At 35.0% G+C, this 21461-nt stretch overlaps 2 protein-coding genes and 1 long non-coding RNA gene across 3 annotated transcripts; all 3 read right to left on the bottom strand.

Moving 5' to 3' along the window:
• Window positions 1–4453: 4453 nt before the first annotated feature.
• Window positions 4454–15542, bottom strand: LOC106330886. Its single transcript, XM_013769282.1, has 8 exons — window positions 15312–15542; window positions 15178–15235; window positions 13828–13899; window positions 13688–13744; window positions 6339–6407; window positions 6210–6257; window positions 6101–6127; window positions 4454–4947 (listed from the first exon to the last, which is right to left on the bottom strand). The coding sequence occupies exons 2-8, from the start codon at window positions 15215–15217 to the stop codon at window positions 4454–4456; spliced, it is 807 nt and encodes a 268-aa protein (XP_013624736.1). The 5' UTR covers window positions 15218–15235; window positions 15312–15542.
• On the bottom strand, window positions 8547–9128 carry LOC106334575. Its single transcript, XR_001268639.1, has 3 exons — window positions 8843–9128; window positions 8685–8757; window positions 8547–8601 (listed from the first exon to the last, which is right to left on the bottom strand). It is a non-coding gene; the product is annotated as an uncharacterized LOC106334575 (long non-coding RNA).
• A 420-nt stretch (window positions 15543–15962) lies between the features above and the next one.
• LOC106330885 lies at window positions 15963–18436 on the bottom strand. The gene is made up of 9 exons (XM_013769280.1): window positions 18248–18436; window positions 17886–18159; window positions 17336–17450; window positions 17139–17263; window positions 16971–17052; window positions 16752–16863; window positions 16547–16687; window positions 16336–16443; window positions 15963–16271 (listed from the first exon to the last, which is right to left on the bottom strand). The coding sequence occupies exons 1-9, from the start codon at window positions 18434–18436 to the stop codon at window positions 15963–15965; spliced, it is 1455 nt and encodes a 484-aa protein (XP_013624734.1).
• Window positions 18437–21461: the final 3025 nt, after the last annotated feature.

Genomic DNA, 21461 nt, shown 5'->3' with positions numbered 1-21461 from the left:
AGCTGATGAACGCATATATAATATATAGTTAATCATGTCTGCGAATTAATAACTAAAATTCTTATTTCTAATCATATAGATAATCTTATTTATGTGTGATGATTATCGTTTACTGATCAAAGTTTACCCTTTCTTTGCGCTGATCTCAATTAGAGACAATAAAATGGAATATATGGACTGATCATCTAATCCGTTGTAAATGATTGTTTTTTAATAAGGAAAAATCTCTCCTCCTCCGAGAAGAAGTATCACACACCAAAATTTTCACTAGCCAGTTTTGTCATTCTTCTTGATTTTTTGTTTAAGGTAGAGTATCTTTAACTGCACTTCATTTTTCATCATAAACACTAATTCAAAGTAATAGAACTCATTCTAAAATAAAATATAAAGTAAAACTATACTCAAAATACATTAAAGTAACTGTATTCATTATGTTTTCATTTATCACTCACTTTTTTAATTTCTAAAATTAGATATGGTGTGAAAGTTCATTAGTCCAGTGGTTTAATTAAAATGTTCATTAATACTTATACATTCAAAAATTTGGGGTTCAAACCCAAGAAAATACAACTTATGCAGATTTTGGAGAAAAAAGTTGCAAAAGATCTTCAGTCAGACATGTATTCTCATAAAGTGATATAATTGCCGGCTATAAAATCGTCTATATATATAATATTTCTCATCGTTTAATAGCATAATTAACCAGTTAAAAAAATCAGATATGGTTACAATCTACAAAAGGAAATGAACTTGATGAAATTTACCCCCTGCAAGAGACATGGAGCTCCAAATTTAGGTTGGGAGGTACGTCATCCTCAGGGTCCATTTTATTCTCGAACAACTTCCAAGACTCTGATTTCTCCTTCTATATACTTTCTCTGTTCTCCTAAAAAAATTAGATGCTTAAATCAAGCAACATCTAAGTTAATCTACTTATTAGGAAGTTAGTGGATTTATGACTGAGTTACCTCGTCTTCGATTCTCCAGTCTGTTATTTTGGTGGTTATCTAGATTGAAGATATTACATTTTCAGGAGGCCGAGTCTTTCTTCCTCTTTTCTCTCTCCTAGATTTTTTTTCTTTCACTTGAGAGACTTATAGAAAACTTATTGTGCGACTTTTTTTCTTAAACCAGGTTAGGAGACTATTGAGATGTGCCATCAGCGATTTTTTTCACAAGTATATACTTATGACTAAACCGCAGTATAGTGGATTCTTTCGTGTTTGGATTCATGCCGCTTTCGGTAGAGCCATGGTAGGGTGAATCTTTTCTTGTATGTCCTGGTGGAATATTGAATTTAGAATGCATCATCTGAATATATAAAATACACGTGAGCTGAAATAAATAACTTATGTTGCAATTTAGAAAGTATAAAATTGACGGCTATTAAGTTCTAGTTATAAATTATATAATCATTCATGATAATATATTAGACACAAATGAATATTGTTGGTAAGATTGAAAAAGTAAAAATAATCGAAGGAAAAATCAAGTAGAGATAAACATTTTAACGTTATTATTTTATAATACTATGGTCGGCCCGGGCTACGCCCGAGTTTTTTATTTAAATAATAATTATAATCTTATATTTATGTTATTTTGATATATAAATATTATATAAATATAAGTAGCTAGATAACTATAAAATTATAAAGTTATTTTTAATTATTTATTCTTTTTTGTCTTATGAATTTCAATTAACTCAATTTCTTACAATAAAATTTTCCGTTGATTTATTTATTGAATGAAACTTGTGTAGCTTAAAATCATGCATGCATTTAAGCTGAATCGAATCTAAACTAAACCGAAGTAAATCCGGTTATGTTATGTCGTTTTTCTTTGAAACAAAAGGCTCAAAAGAAAAGATCCAATGGAAATTGAACGCATTGCTTCCTGTCTATTTTCCTTTTAAGTAAAATCTGTATCTCATATCTCACCAACACTCATGTCTCTGCGCGTGTATGGCACTTCCATTCATGTTAATTCTCAATAACTAATTAAAAAATGAAATAAAAACCTTTGATTACTTCCATTATCTTCTTATGATTCTTTCGGAGAAATCTTTGCTTTGATAATATCTATATTTCTTTAGACAAAAAAAAACTATATTTCTCTTTTGATCGAGTCATAGCGGAATTGAGAAACCGATCTGATTTACTCGCCACTGCTTAAACTGTGGAATGTTTTTATTAATTAGCTTGATTTTCTTTTTTAACCTCTTCAGTGTTGTTGCTCATCATCCTCGTCCCTCTGCCTCTTCATACTCTGCAAAACCCATCGCCAATAATTTTAAACTCTTGAATGTTATTGAGTTACCGGAGGTGGCGGCGAAATGAACCGTCACCGTTGATATCGCCTCCAACCAAGGAGAAGTCAGTAGCATCCAGAAACTCACGGTACGCTCCTTCTTTTCCTTCTCGTTTCCAAAGTTTCAGTCTTTACATATGTTTTCATTATAGTGGCTATCTCTTTGTATTTGGGCAATATCAAGGTGTGAACAAAAAGCCCACTAAACTGTAAACAATTATGAAACGCAGCAGTCCACATCAAAAGTTAATGAAATAATGAGTTTAAGGCAAAGAAGACATGTGTCGCACTCACAATCAACGACTTTATGACGTGACGTCATGTGAGAGAAGCAAACATTTTTTATATATATAGATAGATATATAGATGTTCCCATGGAGAGACAATATACAATCGAGAATTTTAAACTGCTTTTTTTTGGACAACTGTTTTTTTATACTTTTAAACTGCTTTATCATTAAATAAACTAGAGGATTTTTCCGGGCTACGCCCAGATTTTTTCGTATAATAAAACTTGGGTTTTTTAGTATTGAGTGGGTTTTTTTCTGGTGAGATTGTATTGCAACTCTTTTTATATGTACAGAGTAATGCATCTCTTTTAAAAAGGATGGTTGCGGCTGAAGTTATTGATTCAACTGTTATTATATTATTTTGGTAAGTGGTACTAAATTATTCTGCTGGAATTTGTATTAATTTGCATATTTCATTTTTTTGTATTCTAAGCAGTTTTTATGTTATACCAAATGTTCTTCGATATTATAAAATATGTTTACAACTTATGAAATAAAAATTGATAGCTGTATACTTCTTTTAAAAAATCAGCTTGGCCGGTTAATAAACCATAGGAAACCAAAAAATATGAACATCAATTATAATAAATGATGTCAATGTATATAAATTACAAAAATTGATGTTACTATTTATATATGTTTTCCCTTCTGGTTCGATGCCATCAAAACTGAGCAACATACTCATGAAAAGCTTTGCAGTCATGTCAGACTCATGCACCTCAACTTTCATCCCTCCATTCACAGAAACATAGCAAGCACGAACCTAATTTTTGCAAAACAAAATCAACTTAAACACAATCCTTCATTCCCCTTTTCGTACAAAAACAAACAAAAAAGATTGCATCTCTTAATAAATACACCTTATCCAAAAGTCTATCGACCTCCTCTGTGACAGCTTGAACTTCTATAATATTGATCTCAAAAAATATTAAAACCATAGGAAAGCAAATAGGTGCAACATAAGAGAGAATTTCATTGCCTGCGTTAATTTTACATCTTCAGTCCTCTACTTCAGACTATATAGTATCTACGTCTATACCATAATTTTCATATAAGAAGTAACTTCAGTGATTGGGGAAGCAGCAAGGCCAGCCCTTTCTCTAGGATCTCTGCGGTAATACTTCCCGAAATAAAGAAACGTAGCATAGTACCACACAGGTGGGAAGACAAACTCCAGAAGAAAGCTGTTGATCATCAAAGATAATAAAAAATCAGCATTGGTCTTAGACCGATTAGAAAACGGAATAAAAAGAGAGTACATAAACTACTCACAAAACCATCCGAGTCCACAACCAAAGCAAGAAAGGGATTTGTCAAATACTCCAGTTCCCATGTCGTCTGCGTCTTTGATAGCTGTATATCTCCTCTTTCCACAACACATCGCTTCTATTAAAAACAGAGACGCATCATCTCTTCTTAGATCATGGTCAGAATATGTTGAAATCTTATAATTATCCTAATTTGTCAAGCACTTGTAAGCAACTACAACAGCTACTATATACCCAAGCAGTTAAAGAAATATTTTGCCTACATAACTGATTCCATACTTATAATACCATACCAAAATATTACTGTCTTTTACACTACAACAGTTTGTTAGAGGATTCAGAGTGATGTGACTTTTCAAAAAGATCATATTTGGTCACATTCGTGAAAGGAGTGATGGACCTAACAAAAAATCTTCTGGCTGCTTAGCTAATACAGCCTTCGACGTCCTCTTGCTCCAGTTGTGTCATCTGCAAACCCATAGATAGGGAGACCTCTTCCTATAGGTTCTTCATCTCCTGGTAGCAAAGGAACCTCCTTCTGAAGCATCAAGAGTTGGTAGATGAGGTTTGGGAAAATCAGGTTTGTGTCTAGTCTGTTTTGCGGGTCACCTCGATCACTTGGTCATACACAAGATGACCAAAGTCAATTGGCTTGCGTTTGGCTACAGCATAGAGAAGACGGAGTCGGTTTTTCATCATTGAGTCAGTGTCAGAACCTGGAAGCCAATTCAGTTCACAAACGCGGTATAGAACTTGGAAAGGAGTAAGTAGAGAGTTGAGACTGAATCCCGTCCATCCGGAGCATTGGCCTCCGGTGAGGTGTGAGATGGCTTGCTTCAGAACAACTTCTCTCCACCCAAAAGAGTGATTAACAGATGGTGTCATCATCAATTGATTGATCACAGAGGGGGTAAATTGGAACACATGTCCCCGAATGAGAGCACCTTCATCATTGAAGGGTTTGTTTGAGATAAACTCTCTCACAACCCTGGGGCAGAACGGATGCATATGCATCACATTGTAAGACCATCCTATGCTATCGATAACCCTAAACGCATTATCTAAAGAAGGGTCCTTAGGATCTAAAGAACCCTGAAGCGTAAAGCCTCAGAGAGAAAGATAGAGGTACCCTATAGCGGCTTCGGGATTATGATAACGGCGAGAAGAACCTCTGATGGCTGGAGACGTACTTGAGAATAACTGTCGGCTTAGTTGGAGGCGCTCATCGAACGATTTGAACGGGATTCAAGGCCGGTACTGATAGCTTTCTCCGAATGAGGATCCGATCTCACTAAACCGCCGACGTCTTGATTGATGAGTAGAGGAGTGTCTCGGTTCTGTCATGGCGGTGAGGTTTGATGAGATCGCAGTCGAGAGATGGAAGACGAAGGTTTCCCGACTTTCCAATTGAAGCACTCAACTTTCCTATTGAAATCGTTGACAGTTGGACCGTTTTCATATAAAATTAAATTGGGCCTGGCCCGAGATTTAGCTGAGTGTTGGATTATTATAGTTTACATTGCTGTGATTTGAAAATGGGTCAGCCCATGTCCATAATATGTTTTAGAATTAGGAAAACAGATATTTGTATATTATAATGTGTATGTAAAGAGTATTATTAAATTGAATTACTATAAAAAATATTTTATTTGAACTTGAATTTATTGTGTATTTTTTTTTTGTATTTAAGCAGTTTTAATAAATAGATCATTTACTATTTTAAATACTATAATTCTAGGTGATAATCTATGAAAAAATCAAATTTTATTGTTTATTTTAGTTAAGATTTTGTTATATGTTGTACACAGGTTTTGTCCAGTTTGTGAATTAATTGAGAGGATAGAATCTTGCGGAAGAATTATTTGAAGATGTAATATAAAAAGTTATTAAGACAGGAATTAAAAATAGAAAGATGTTTGGAGAATTTTTTGTATCTCTATAGCTTTGATTCATCTCTATGGTATTAGTCCGATGGGTAGTTTATGTTCACCTTGAGTTCATCATTTGGTTGACTTGTACCGTCTTTTGAAGTGTTTGATTTGTTTGATTGAGGAGTCAAAGAAAAATCTCGTAGCTAGCGACGAAGAGAACTGTAGTTTTCCTGCAGTAGTACACTTGAAATTAGTAGTAAATTAAAATTTAGATTAATAATTTATATAAAGTAGAATTGCCACAGATTTTAGGTCCCTAAGAGGATATAATGTAAGATATAAATACCAGAGTAATGTTTCGTACCATAAGAGTCGCAGTTATCACAACCACCTGTTTGTTTAAATTCGAAACCAAATTAGTTTTATGAATTTTTATTCATAAAAGTATGTTATCATAATCCATATAAACTTACAGTCAAAGAACTTCGGTTTGAATGTTGGTCGATCGTTTATTAGATGAACTGGGAAATAATCATAATTAGAGTAATATCCAATACAACATATTAGTTTGAAATAGTGTATAACTTATAACGAAGACACACCTTTCGATTTCGTTCGTGATCCGAGCGGACATCCTCGTTTCCTTTTATTCGTTATTCCAGACGAGGCTTCTGCATTTCAAAAAAATAGCTAAGTATTTATTACTATCAGAGTTAGTAAGATCTTAATTTACATTAAAAATTAAGTTTTTTTATATTACAGTACGACCTCTATAAATTATTAACGTTGAGACTTTGAAATTTTATTAATTTATAAAGATATTAATTTATAAAAGTTTTCTTATTTAGATTCCTTGCTTCAATATATATTTATTATAAAATAGGGAAAATATTTGATTTAGTGTATAGACATTAATTGTTATTTTTTGAGATTAGACATTTATCTTAATTTTATTATATTATTTGGTATATATAGTATATATTGCATAGAACATAAAATGTGGTTTTAGATCTAATATTAGTAGATCTCATCAAAAATATTTTAAGTGATAGGAAAATATAAAGATAATTCCTTTGTGAATATAAAACAAATAATTTAATAATAGGTTCTACTTATATAAAATATGTATATATATAAATTACCAATTTATAATTCTGATGGAACCATATATTTACATAAAAGTTTCTAAAAAATATTATCTTATTATTTTATCGGTTCGTGTCAAATTTAAACCGGCCTAAGTTGGGACCGGTGAAGTTTATTAATTTATAAAGTATTAATTTAAAGAGTATTAATTTATAGAGTTTCTGCTGTACATAGTTTATATTATAAAATGAAAAACTTACCAAAATTTTATATAAAACAACTGTATTCAGAGAGCTGTTATTTCGGAGTCAACTTATTAAAATTATTCTCCGTAAGCGATTAAGGAATTAATAAATCATAGTAACATAATTTAGGTTGAATCAGATTTGGTTATATAAATATGTGGTACTTTTTCCACTCCATTTGTAAAAGATATCTATACCATTAAAGCAAGATCCTCATATGTGGTATTTTTTGCACTCCATTAGTCACTTTGATCAGAGTAATTTTGTATGAAATTTTTAAAGTAGAATATCATATTAGATTAATATATTTTTTATCTAAATTATGATAATTGTAAAACAGTGTTAGGATTAAAATAATTATTGAATGTAATAAGAAAAGAAAAAGTATTATCGATGGCTATTGGTATTTACTGAAACAATGGTTTCATTGACGTAGGAAGCAGTAATGTAAATATTAAAACAGTTGACTGGTCTCGTTTGTTGTCTTGTTGTTTGATCCCATGTGGAGTTATGCCACCAGGCTTAGGTTCGCCATTTATTCCTATTTTGGAAGCGTTGTATGATATCGATGTCGTTGTCATAAACTTGTGTAGTTGTGAGTGATAGTTTCCATGTAAATGTGAAATATTTATAAGTATTTAGTTTGACATAAACTATATGTTTAGCTGATTACCTTCATGTAGCCGTGGAATGATACTTGTGACGATTACGATTTGGTTTTTTCTGGTAGATATGTGGTTTAACTCCCTGATGTAGATATGTTAGTACATGTCTAAATGCAATCCAATGATGATCTTTGAATTTGTGTTGTGGTTATATATATATCACTTCCTTGGATGAGGCATATTCGGCCAACAACATCTGTGGGAACAATTTTTTCAAGTTACAAAAATAGAGAATTTATTGGTATGTGAGATAGGTTTTTTTTTTTTTTTACCTGGGAGGAAGTTGGTTGCACTTGCTAAGCTGATCAACTGGGGGTAGTGCCGGGGACGGAATATGTATGAAAGAATTGGTGGAATGTTTTCTTGAATTTGTGTAATAATTGTTGTCTCATTGATATTGATTATGTATGGAAGAACGGTAAGCTTGTACCGTTGGTTATTGGGAAGAAGATTAAAATGCTTTTAAACTTAATTATTTTAGGTGATAATCTTCGATAATTTGGAGTTATTTTATACTATTTTAATCCAAAACGCGTAAGTGATGATGTTTAAGCTGTTATTTGTTTGATATGTCAAACTTTTTTGGTTGTCCAAAGTACCGTCGATCAGTTTTATGTATTCTCTGTATAACCTCAACTCTTGCAAATATAAAACAAAAACACAACCCACAAAATCATACAAAAATAATAACCTAAATCTCTTGAAAATTTAAGTTTGTTATAAATTATGTTTAGAAGCAAAATAGTCATTATCATTATTAAGAGCAGATGTTAACGTCTTAAAACAAAGAAGCGAAAATCATAAATAAGATGGTGGACTTTTTGACGAATATGATGATAGATGTGATGGATATTCTCGTGTTGGAGAGCCTGAAATTTATTTTGAAATAAATCAGTGAACATAGCTTAGTATTAGGAATCAATTAATTAGTTAATAGAGCAGGGAGACGTACTTGGAAGTAGTGAGGTATCCATCATCAGGGAAGAAGTTTTAATTCTGATTCATTTCTGGTGGTACCTCGAATACTGCATAGCAGATAAATGTGAATTATTAGCTAGATAACCACTTTAGAAACCTTCCATGAGATTCTGAGTTTTCAATTTTACTTACTCTCATGGGAGTGAAGGCGGTTGAAGATTTCTTTGTAGACTATGTTCTTCACTTTTTGTTTGTGTGAGTCTTCGCCTTTGATGATTTTTAGTCCTGCTTTGCTTGTTACACGTGAGAGGGCCACGTACAGTTGACCATGTGCGAAAACCGGTCTAGGAAGATATAGGATAACCTCTTTTAAGCTTTGTCCCTGGATTTTGTTGATTGTCATTGCATAACACAATCTGATAGGGAATTGTCGTCGACGTAAAGTGAACGGTAGTTTTGTATCCCCATGCAAGAGGACTATTCTTGGGATCAAAACTTCATTTCCAATGTGTGAGCCAGTAATTATATCTGCCTTAAGCACTCTTTCTTGTTACACGTGAGAGGGCCACGTACAGTTGACCATGTGCGAAAACCGGTCTAGGAAGATATAGGATAACCTCTTTTAAGCTTTGTCCCTGGATTTTGTTGATTGTCATTGCATAACACAATCTGATAGGGAATTGTCGTCGACGTAAAGTGAACGATAGCTTTGTATCCCCATGCAAGAGGACAATTCTTGGGATCAAAACTTCTTTTCCAATGTGGGAGCCAGTAAATATATCTGCCTTAAGCACTCTTTCGCCTATAGGATCATACGGGTACCATTACATAATTCTTTTGTTTTGTTTATGTTCCACAGAAGCATAATCGGGGCTCCAACTTTGAGAGTGAGTTTATGAGAAGGCAATCCTGCAAACTCCATGGAGTTGAGATACTCAATGGCGTATAATGTATCATTTTGGTTAGATTGAGTTTCCGAAACCTCAAAGCTATCGTAACTGTAGTTGTCTTTTGATTCCCCGCCGGTTTTGGAGATTGTATACGCATTAATTTCATCGACTGTATCATTTCGGGGGGTTAGTATAGCTTTATCGGTGCATGAACTTTGGGAGGCCTCTATCTTGTTGACATCACCATACGCAGCATCGACAACTTCTTTTAATGAGTCATCCTTAATCTCTGGGACCAATGAGTTGTCGACGATTATCATTTGGTCGTGGTAGCCATCATCCTCATCTTCTTGTCCTGATTCTGTTTGACCTTCACCGACCTTGAGAAGCCAATCAGAGAACTCTATCTCGTCCTCGTTGACTCGCATATTTGTCTTCAAAGGGAACTTGTGGCAGCTGTTCCATAGATATGAATGACTTATCAAAGCTAAGACAGTATCAGCTCTACTACCTTGTGGAATTACTGGTAGGATCTGTCTAAAATCACCACCTAGCAAAACTGTTTTTCCGCCAAAAGTTTGATTCTTTGCGGGTGGATTTTTCATAGACATTATGTCCTTCAAAGTTTTGTCCAGTGCTTCAAAGGCGTGATTGTGCGTCATAGGTGCCTCATCCCAGATTATGAGGTCCGTTTTCTCGATGAGTTCAGCCAGCATCGTACCTAGTTTGATGTTGCAGAGCTTATCTTCGTCGAGCTTCAAAGGAATATTAAAGCGAGAATGAGCCGTTCTTCCATTTGGTAGTAGCAATGCGGCTATTCCTGAAGAAGCAACCGGGAGAACGATTTGTTTTCTCGAGCGAAGTCTAGATATAATGGTTTGATATATGAATGTTTTTCCTGTGCCCCCTGCGCCATATACAAAGAATAGTTTTCCATCCTTTTATCAACAGAGTCTAAGACTGATTCGTAAATCGCACGCTGCTCGGATTAAGTAAGTTGTAATGACTGTCATGTCTGAGTGTTTCATCGGCAACATCGTAATCAATTTCTTGGTTCCAAAAACTGTTCCCCAATTCTTTTAGCAAAACATGTTTAATCTTTGGCATCTCTTTAATATCATTTAATGAGCGGTCCTACATGCGCGATCAACTTTTCCACTTTGATTAACGTGTATTGCTCAAGGGTCTCATCATCCAGTTCTAGATTTGTGTGGCCTAAGATCCTTTGTGTCTTGTGAAGTATGTCCTCGCTCATTGATTTCCATGAGTGCTCCCATAGTCCTTTAGGGCTTGCAACGAAGCAATTGTTTAGGAATGTGACAAACATATCACGGAGTTGGTATGGGGTGGCTGTTCTAGCACCCTCCGACATACTCTCGAGCCATTCAACATCATCGTCCAAATAGCCTCTTGCGTGGCAAACTGATTTGAAGTCGGGGTATTTCACGTCGTTGAACGTTTTCAGCTCGTCATAACTTCTAGGGCCCTTAATCTTATTAATGAGGATCCTCAGGTAGTATCGATCCCCTGCTGATGGATGGACAACCACTATTCGCCCAATGGTTTTTCCTTTCTTACGTTCAGACCAGACTTTGGTACTGTTGTTCCATACGAAATATTCTGGTATTTGCACATAAGTTAATGTCCGTGCAAATGATGACCTTCTGCATAATACCATGCATTCAGTAAACGTTGTCTTCTCAATACCTGGTTTGCGGATTACACGGCCGAGGTTATCAGTTGCTTTAATTGTGATGGTATGTTCGCCTTCTAAGTGAATGATAAGCTTCTCAACTGACGGCTTTCTTTTGTGTATGTGGAATGTGAAAGTCCGCCACATAGACTCACAAGCTGATAAATACCGAGCATCGATGTAGTCTTGGATCTCATTCCGTTGCTTAATCACTTTTTCCTTTGGTTCACCAGAAGCCACTGTGTCAGAGGTAGTTGCCGTATTTCCTTTTTCAATAACTGCGGATGCTCTGTCAACACCCTTGGTTATGTACTTGAATAAGTACTTCACTGCACTTGTACGATTACACCATTCCACATTAATATGAGCCTCGTACTTCTTTAGGAGCTTAATGTTATGAGGTACAACAAACGTGTTGTTTACGATTGACCCATTTTTAACCACAGACTCATTTTCATTACGGCGGCGACGATATAATACATACCCTGATTTGTCAATCGAAGTACTGCCATTATACGACCGATGATACTTTTTTTTGCACAGGTTATTTTTCATACACGGTGACTTCGGATTAATGACACCACATGGACCATGGATCATGTGTTTTGTCACTAAATTATAAGCTTATGAGTCTTCTTCTTTGTTTGAGAGCTTGGCTGAAATAATCTCATCTACTTCTTCTGAACTTGGTGTTCTGGAAGAGTTTCCAAACCACAATAATATATGTGCATGAGGGAGGCATCTTTTTTTGAACTCCATTCTGTGGAGAGCTGCTGTGTATGGCTTGAAGAAAGTTCCTTTTTTGAAAGCCTTTAGTAGCTGATCTAAATTCATCTTACAGACCTGACATTCAATGTCTGGTCTATCATTGGGGGAGTCTCCACCATATCTCTCAAGATGTTCTTTAATCTCTATCCAGTTAGGATTGGCCGTCATTGTGATAAACAAATCTGGATTGCCATATTCTCTGCAGATAGCCATCGCATCATGGTATTTCTCAACTAAGTATCAAGGTCCGCCGGTGAAACTTGGCTGCAGTATGAACCTTTGACCAATAATTTTAGCATCGGTGTCGCCCTTGCTAACAACATCGAGTACATTACTGTAGAGCTCGGCTCTCAAAACATATTGATTATTCCTCGCCCATCTTAGCCGATCTTCTTCGATTGCCGTAAAAACGTCCACAACATATTGATGGAGGAGACGACTCCCTTTAACCAATGTCATCCCCTGGTTAAGACGTGTCTGTATCTGAGCAGCGTAGTACTGGCGTATGGTTAGGAATTGCCTTGTTCTCGATGTGCCCGTCTCAAGATGTAATGGGATCTCGGGGTGAAATCCATACTCACCATATGGAAAGAGAAGAGGATATTGGAGGCTCATGTATAGAGGGTGATCGTCACGTTTCTGCTGCAAAGTGTCAGATTGGAATTGGACCACTATATCTCGTACTCCAATTGTTGATGACATATCCCCTACGATAAGGCCTGCGACCTCACTCATACTCGGAAGATCGTATTCTTTACCATTCCATTTATCTGAGAGCAACCTAATATTAAACTCTTGCCCGCTGCCTTCGTAGTAGTCACGTGCCCGTCGGAAAAGCTTAGCTAAACAGTTATTCTCGTCAATCATCTCGATGAGGTGCACTAAGGTTGTCTCATCAAGATTACCTTCTGTTGAGGTTTGGCCCATCGCGTTTAAACGGTTCCTGACTTTGTTGCCAGTATCAAATATATAAAGTTGGAGATATTCGGGGGGACGGCGTTGTCGTGGTATAAGCGAGCCAATTCTATGGTGGGTTTGACCTTGGATCCGTATAGTATAAGGTCCGGGAGCATGCACCACACTATAATCCATTTTCATACCAATGGAGGTGAAAGCCAGTACAGAATTATAGACTTGGATGATATCTTAAAACCATCTAGACTGAAGAAGTTCTTCTAACAGGGCTGGCGGTTGCTTGATCGGTGGAAGCTTTATTTGGCCATGGTTACAGGAAATTGTGAATGTTGGTTCACCTGTTCTGGAGTCTTTCCCAGTGCTCTCCGAAGTCCACATTAATGCACCACATTTTGTGCATTCTACGATGGGGTTATCTTCGGCTTTAGATGTGGAGCATTTATCTGTGGTTAAACGTGTTTAATTTGTTAAGACATAGTGTGTATAATATTTTATAGTTAAAACCGTTTAATATTTGGTAAGAACTATAGTATAAATTTTATGGCCTCTAATATGTAGGACCAGAAGCACGTATAATTTATATGGCCACAGAACAACTAATTTTGAAAAACTCATAAAGTAAAAATTCTTTTATGATTTTAAAAATCCGCATTGAAGGTTATTGGCAACCAAAATTTATCATCTGAATTAGCTAACATTTATTGGAATTGGCTTCTAAATTATCATGCTCATTCTCGACACTGATTTAAAATATTAGTTTAAAGTATGTACCTTTCTTCGCAGTTTTTGTTGGGTGTATGCCATGGGATTCTCGTGGAGCATGTAGACCTATGCGTATAGCATATGCAGATGAGACGTATAAGTTTATGTAATCGTTTCTTAAGTGTTTTATGGTTGACAGAGATAGTTACCTTGTGGCAAGGATGACGTTCGTTTGGATAGCAAGATGGCTTTTCTCATCCCTCGTGCATTTTTGTGGCTCACTGGTTAAATTGTAAGCGATCCATTTAAGAGAATATAAGCATAAGACATTGAGGAACAATAATGTTTTTAGCCTGAAAAGAGGTTATACCATAAAGGTCACAGTTGTCACAGCCACCTATATGATTAAATTACATAACTCAATTAGCTAATCAATAGGTACTGATGAAGAATATATTGTTATAATCCATTTAAACTTACAATCATAATATTTGGGTTTGAACGTGGGTGGATCACATATCTGATTGACTACAAAATACATTCATAATTTAAAATAATATGTTTGTGGAGTAGAAAATAATATATCTTCAGAGTAATGACACACCTTTGGGTTTGTTGCGTGATCCGAGTGGGCGCTCTTTCTTTTATGTGTGATCCCGATAGAAGTTTCTGGATGAATAAAATTTAGGAAGTTGTTTAATTTTTTTTGTCCAAAAAAAAAGTCTTGAATAGGTTGGTAGATGTTAATATAATTAATTTGCAAATTCTTAGGGCATTTGTTTTATGAAGAAATCACCTAATCCGAACCAAGTTATTTTATAAATTGGGGTGACCAAAATTCAAATCTTGATAGTAACTGTATTTTTTATTTATTTATTTATAAAGTCTAAATTGCCTAGGTAATTGTATATAAAAAATGTCTTATATGTTTTTGAATTTGTATCTTAGTTAGATACATAATTTTGGAACTAATAATTTAGATACATAATTTTGGAACTAATAATTTAGATCAGCCAATTTATTTGGATTAGCCAAATCATATAATTTGCATTGATCGTATGTTAGATTTTACATTAACTTCTTAAATTTTTGTTATAACTCAAAACCTTTTTAAACACTATTTTATAATTCGTATTAGATTATATAAGTTCATGTTGTCCAAAAATGTTTCTATGTTTACAATAAGCATGATCATGTAATTATACTACAATATAATTGAATTCCATTTTATTAGCTTAGTAAGACCATATATGAGTTTTGAATTTTAAAAATATTTGCATGTTTTATATGGTTTTAGTAGAACCATTTACAGATACTCCCCAGATTCTCCAAAACTCTTTACAGTTTTTTAACAATCTTGAACACATTAATTTTTTTCAAAAAAAATCTGTCAAGCCAATCAACGTTGATAAATTTGATGCTTAAAAACAAAAACTGGTGACAGCCGTTTGTATTATAAGTGTTGTGTCGATGGAGTTAAGTATCGTTACTTATACTATATGAACTATTTTCAACTCCATTAAAAAAACATTACTTTCTACAGAAAAGTATTCTTGTACCTGCAGTTTCCAAAGGGAGTGGTTGAGGTGGGTTCTCCATTCTTCTTGTACCTCAAACCTAAGAGAAACGCGATTGTTAGTTTCAGAGCTGGATTATGATTTGTATTTTGTTGGCTTGTAATAGAATTCCTTACAGTTTCGCAGTCTTTCGTTGTATTGGGTTGGTTAGAGCTTGGTATGCAGTTCCTATGGTGGTTTCAATATTGATAGAGATGGGAAATGGGAAACAGAGAGTTGTGTTTCTTCCGTTGGGGTTCTATGATACTCTTAGAAACACAACTTGAAAGTGAACATGTAAATCTTGAAAGAAAAACGGAAGCCTCAATGATACTCTTACCATAAACGCATTAGTAGGAATATTGCCTATTTATTGAATTAGATTCTCTGAATATCAAAAACAGAAGCGTTAATTAAAATATCTTTCTACGTTACTTACTTGTCCATCACGCATATGAAAATAAGGCAATCTTTTGAATTCATGCATTGACAAAATTGATTTACACTTTGCGGATGTAAGTTTTACCTGTCATATATGTTCCTCAAACTATACCATCGTAATAATCATAGATTTCTAAATATTTAGCTAAGTAGAGTGATCCTAAAAGCAGAGTAATAGTGAATAACACATGTTTAGCAACTCGCAATCATCCAAAATTAAAAACATGTTGCAAAGATATAAAACTCTGAAAAGTTTAACTGAAAGGAAGTCATGAGCCAATTAAAAACTGGAAACAAATACTTGATCTGCAATGAACCATGCAAGTTTTAGTAGACGTACGGAAGCTCTAGTTCCCACGCTTAAAGCGTTTAGCTTCCTCTATCTCATCACTGTCACAAGTCCTCTTACTCCCCTCTGCAGAACCAAGACGGCTTTTGAATGTTTTCTCCGAAGTTGCAGTAGTGTGGTCTTCCTCCGAGGATATTGTGGCTGCTGGAGCATCTAGAGGGAGGATCTTGGTCACAGTAAGAGACCGGGTCTTGCCAGATAGGTTGTGCTCTGTCACTTTGACACAAAATTTGTGTCTTTGGCCGATGGTGCTGATCAAAGCTTCCGGGACAGGCGCCTCATGGTTACATTCTTGGTTTCCGTTAGCCTGACATTCAAGTACAACAGCATCAGGTCAATACTTTAGAGAACATTGTTGGATGAAAATTTACCTCAAAATAGTTTCTAACTAATTCTGATGCGGGCTTCCCAGTCAACTCACGACCAGCATCACCAAGTAGTACAAAGGAAGCTTGGTCACTGTTGTCATTAACTGATATCTTTGAACGGTACATGTTATGAAAGAATCAGAAGATAATACCAATAAACCACAATTGAATATCCAGTCGAGAGTACTTACTGTGCAACTCTGGCCACGTTAACCTTCCCACACTTGCTGTTTGTACAAATCATCGAAGTAGGGCCTTTGGTAACCTTAGTATGGCACCCACTGCACGCAATGTAGTACCAAGTAGAGCCATGGACGACGTCATCGATTGTAGCCGTGCACTCAAAAAAAGCATCCTGCGAGAGTGTATAAGCGGATAAGCTTTGCTTACTGATTAGACATATATAGATTGAGTTTTACCTTTGCAAATTCCTGCTTGATGTAGGAGAATATTTCCCCTATAGTCATTGCCTCACGTTTAGTTACCACCTCTGCATTAACCTGCTCAGCAATAGCTGGATTAGAGCCCAACCTGAGACAGAGTAGAAATTATTAATCAGTCAGCCACTGCAATGATGTAACGCGATAAAGAGTACTTCATTTAGATAAAGAGCAAATGCAAAACAGATTAATATTTACCAGCCGAAGTAATCTATAGTAGGTTGGACATCGTAGTCCATAAATACACGCGAGGAGGACATTGAGGTGAGGGCAAGAGTACCTATTGTATCAAGAAAAATCCATTAAAGAACACAAACTGCAGATACTTAACTGTAATAAACCTATATTAAAGATAGAAATCCGTACCTCCGAGAGTCTGTGCGTTAACGGTCGTGACCAGTAACACGGTGGGTGTTTTTTCGTACGAATTAAACTTTTTGCAGAAGTCTCTTGCGGCCTGATCCCAAAAGTAAACCTTCATCACAGGTCCACTGTAAAAAAACGATTCTGAGTGTTTAAGAAGAGTAGAGAGACGTAGTGTTTAAGAAATTATGAAAACCTACTCATGTGATTGGACATGAATCAGAACACGCCTCGCCTTTTCTATCTCCACTTCGTCAAGAACACAGGCCTCAATGATACTCTGGCCATTAACCAACTTCATGTGGCCAACAACATCTATACCATTGTTCATGAAGAGTGTAAGTAAAAATAATAAAATAAATAGTTTAAAGTACTCAACAAATCAATAATATTCAAGAGCTGAGAGTAGCAAGTTCTGATACCTAACGCTACAAACCGAACAAATGAATTACATTCATCAAAATTTTATTCTTTCAAGACTGACTTAAGAGAACAACTAAGTCAAACCAAGAAATGTGATTATTTCAAGACTGACTTCAGAGTACGACTAAGTCAAACCAAAACTCTCAAACGTTTACTTCGTTCATCAAGAAAGCCTAAATACGACATCTAATCATCAAGCAATGGAGAGATTATTTCAAGACTGACTCCAGAGTACGACTAAGTCAAACCAAAATTCTCAAATCGTTAACTTCATTCATCAAGAAAGCCTACATACTAAGTCTAATCATCAAGCCATGCAGAGATTACCATAGAGGTCTCCTTTGAGATAACAGCTGGATTGAAATTCTTCATAAGAATGGAACCGGAAACTGTCTTCATCAAAAGGAGTCTGACAGTCTAGAAGAACCGACAGTTCTGAATTCCATGAGAACGACACGGTCGCGGTATGATCACAAACCCGGAACACCGACTTGTTTATGGATCCATAGAAGTTGTTGAGTTTGTAGACAGACCCTCGCTTCATCTCAGGCAAATATTTTTCAATACGTCCTGGGGAGATGAATCCTTGAATAATTGTTCCCTGCAAAGAAAAACATAAACACAACCTAAATAAGTAAGCAAGGAACGTCTCTAAGTAAATAATCGGGAAGATCTATATATCTAGGTACTTGTTCGTCGATGAGCAGCATCTCCAACCCAATAAGCGTCTTTTTTATTGGGTTCCAAGCCTCCCAGAAATGGATAAGCCGAAATCGCAACTGAGATTCGTGGTGACCCAGTGACACATCTTTGAAGAACATGACTTTGTCATCGTAATCGGAGGAGACAATTGACTTCCCATTTGGTTTCATCGCCATGGATCGAGGTTTGAGCGATTTTAGGGTTTTGATTTGCAAACAGGAATGAAAGCAGTATATAAAGAAGGAGGAAAAAAAGAGCTGAAACGAAACCATAAAGAAGGAGTATTGATGGATCGATTAAAACTCAGTCGAAATGGTTTACGGGGAGAAGCCGAAGTGGCAGAGGAGAAGAGAGAAGACGAAGTGGTAGAGGAGGCGAGAAGAGACACGCGACTTCAGCTCCGCGTCGTAGACCTAGGTCTAATTATTAGATGATCTAAAAGCCCAATCCCAAATCAAAAGAAACCCACACACATAAGTCAATTCAGAAAAAAATTTAAGCCCAGCCCGAAAACGAAATGTTCTGATTGGAGAATTATTTATGCTGACGTGGACATATAGAATTGGAGATTATCCCCTTTTAGTATTGTGATGCGTTGTTCGCCTTACTGGACAAAAAATACCTATATAGTTACAAGATTCTTTTCAGATAAATAGTTTATTCATATCAACAATGAAAAAAACAAGTGGTATGAACATTTCGCGTGTTGACTTGGCTTCTTATTGCCGTCATCTTCATCATTTTGTCCATTTTGAAAAACAAACGCAGCCCCTATTGTCGATTTGCCATATATCTACAACTTGCTAGAATCCATTCAATTCACAGATCTTAAAAACATGATAATTTTATAATTATTGTAGAAGTTATATGTAATTAACTAATTAAACACACACACAAATTAATAGAAAGTGCCACTAAGAGATCCATGATTGACCAAGAAACAATATGCTAAGTTTAGATATTTTTAGCTAAACATAAAATATACCAACTATCTCATAAGTTTTGACAAGGAAAGTTGCTGATTATTTCAAGAAATTGAAATGTATTGATGCGTGAAGCAATGCGGCTACAATATAAATGAATTCAACAATTATATAGCCACGATTTGGCAACCTATATTTATATATGTTATAGGTTGACTGCATTAAAATATCTTATTGGTGGCTTATCTCATGGAATATTATATTTTTAAGAAATGGGATTAATTGTTTGGCATCTCTTAGACTCTGAATTTTCCTAAAACCTCGCCGTGGTTCTTGTACAACATGTCATGAATTATTTTTATGATTTCAATATTTCTAGATATTTGTTATCCTCTTGTACTTTTTTCCAACCAATATTTCTAGATTACCATAAGTATTTTCATTGCTCCTAAACTTATTTATTCTGCAAATGCAAGATTAATCTAATGTACATATATGATTCATGCTACATTAATCATGTATGTCATAATGGAAGCTATACTGTTCTAGGGATCTCTTAGTTTGATAGAGTGAGTTTAAATACACAAAAATACGCAACAGAAGGCGACATGGAGATATTCCTTCAACCTCCCAATACATCACTGAATCATAGACAAGAATGTACGCAACAGGCTTTAATCTCTTTGAAGCATGTTAAGACAATAGATATGAGCATGGTCTCGTGCTATGGTTTGCAATCCGATGAAATTTTGCAAAACTTTCCGCCTTTAGTTTTACGTGCTTACAACTATATGGATTTATTGTAAACATGGTTTTAAAGATAAATACAATTTCTCATTGTTTTAATAAAATAAACACAAAAAATACTAAGGGAACATTGTACACTAATAGCAAATGATTTTATACTCAAAAGTAATCCTATAGATTAGTAAGTATAGTTTATGATGCTGCTGAAGCTTGGTTGGTGGCAATGTTTACGACTTGAGCAGAACTAATTCCCTTTTGTTAAAAGTGTTTAAAGTAAATTAACTTTCTTAGAGAGAAAATATCTGTTAGCTTTGTTTTACAGAACCTTCCACTTAATTGAAAATTATATTAGGTTTTTGCAAGTATGGTGTGTTAAAAAAAGGTTTTGCAAGTATGGTTTTCGGTGAGGGTCTCCTCGTCAACGATGGACGTTTCACTTTTCTCATTTAAGCGAGCCGCTGCCTTTGGGCATTCTTCCCTACATTTGTTCATATTTATTCTCGTAATGGGCTTTATATTCTAGAGTGGGTATTAAGTAATACATGGTTTTGCTCTTGTTAGCATTTCTGTATAATGCATAACTTATAGCAAAAATATATTACTCTTTTCTAAAAGATGTATGTTTATGTGTCCTTACCCATATTAACAAAACATGATAAATTTTGATAATAAACGTATTATTTCCAAACTACCTATTTTCACAATTTTAAACCAATAGTATTTTAAAAAATACAATTAATGTTTTGAAATTTTACAATTCACCATTATTAACTTATAAAATTGTATTAAAAACTTCATCAAAAAACCTTTAATTTAAATATTTATCTTTTACGAGTAGAGGAAGTATTAAATAAGGTAATGAGTAACTGTTGGTGATGAAGGCAATGTTTCTCCGTACTGACCTTGGCTTGAGCATAAAGCATATCCAATGTGTGAAGAGCAAGAAGACAGCCACTAAGAAAATGGATGAAAACAAGGAAATAAAATAACTTCAATTGAAGTTTTTTCTTGTTAAAATGTGTCTCACCTTCTATATTCATACAAAGAGGAATAGATATCTCCACACCCGGATGAACGTAAACCAATGCTACACAGAAACAAAGAAAAATAGAATTTACTTCTGTGCTGAGTTTGATCGGTTGATCACATATAATTAGTTGATTTATTAGCGCAGAAGAATTACCGGGCAAATCTCCTTTGGCAGAGAACTCACTACAAAACAATGCATAAAGAGATGAAAAGGTCAAGTAATGTTTTCCTGCCAATAGAGATCTTGCCCTGTAATGCATTTTCACCTTTGATACATATCATTCTCCACAATTGTAACCTGAAAAATTCAATGTTTGTATTTAAATACAATCTTGGAGAGAAGCATATTCCATGGTACAATGCTACTGGAATGTAATTAATACTGAGGTTTTATTCCGAGAATGATCTTTTCTTTCCCATAAAATTTCTTCAGGAATTTTTTTTTTTCATGCCACAAGTTTTATGCTTGGACATTCCTAAATAAAGAGCACTACACCACTTT

Source organism: Brassica oleracea, chromosome C3 (assembly GCF_000695525.1).
Source record: "Brassica oleracea var. oleracea cultivar TO1000 chromosome C3, BOL, whole genome shotgun sequence".
Lineage (NCBI taxonomy): Eukaryota > Viridiplantae > Streptophyta > Magnoliopsida > Brassicales > Brassicaceae > Brassica > Brassica oleracea.
Note: the sequence above shows the minus strand (reverse complement) of the source record. Positions and strands in the feature narration are given on the sequence as shown.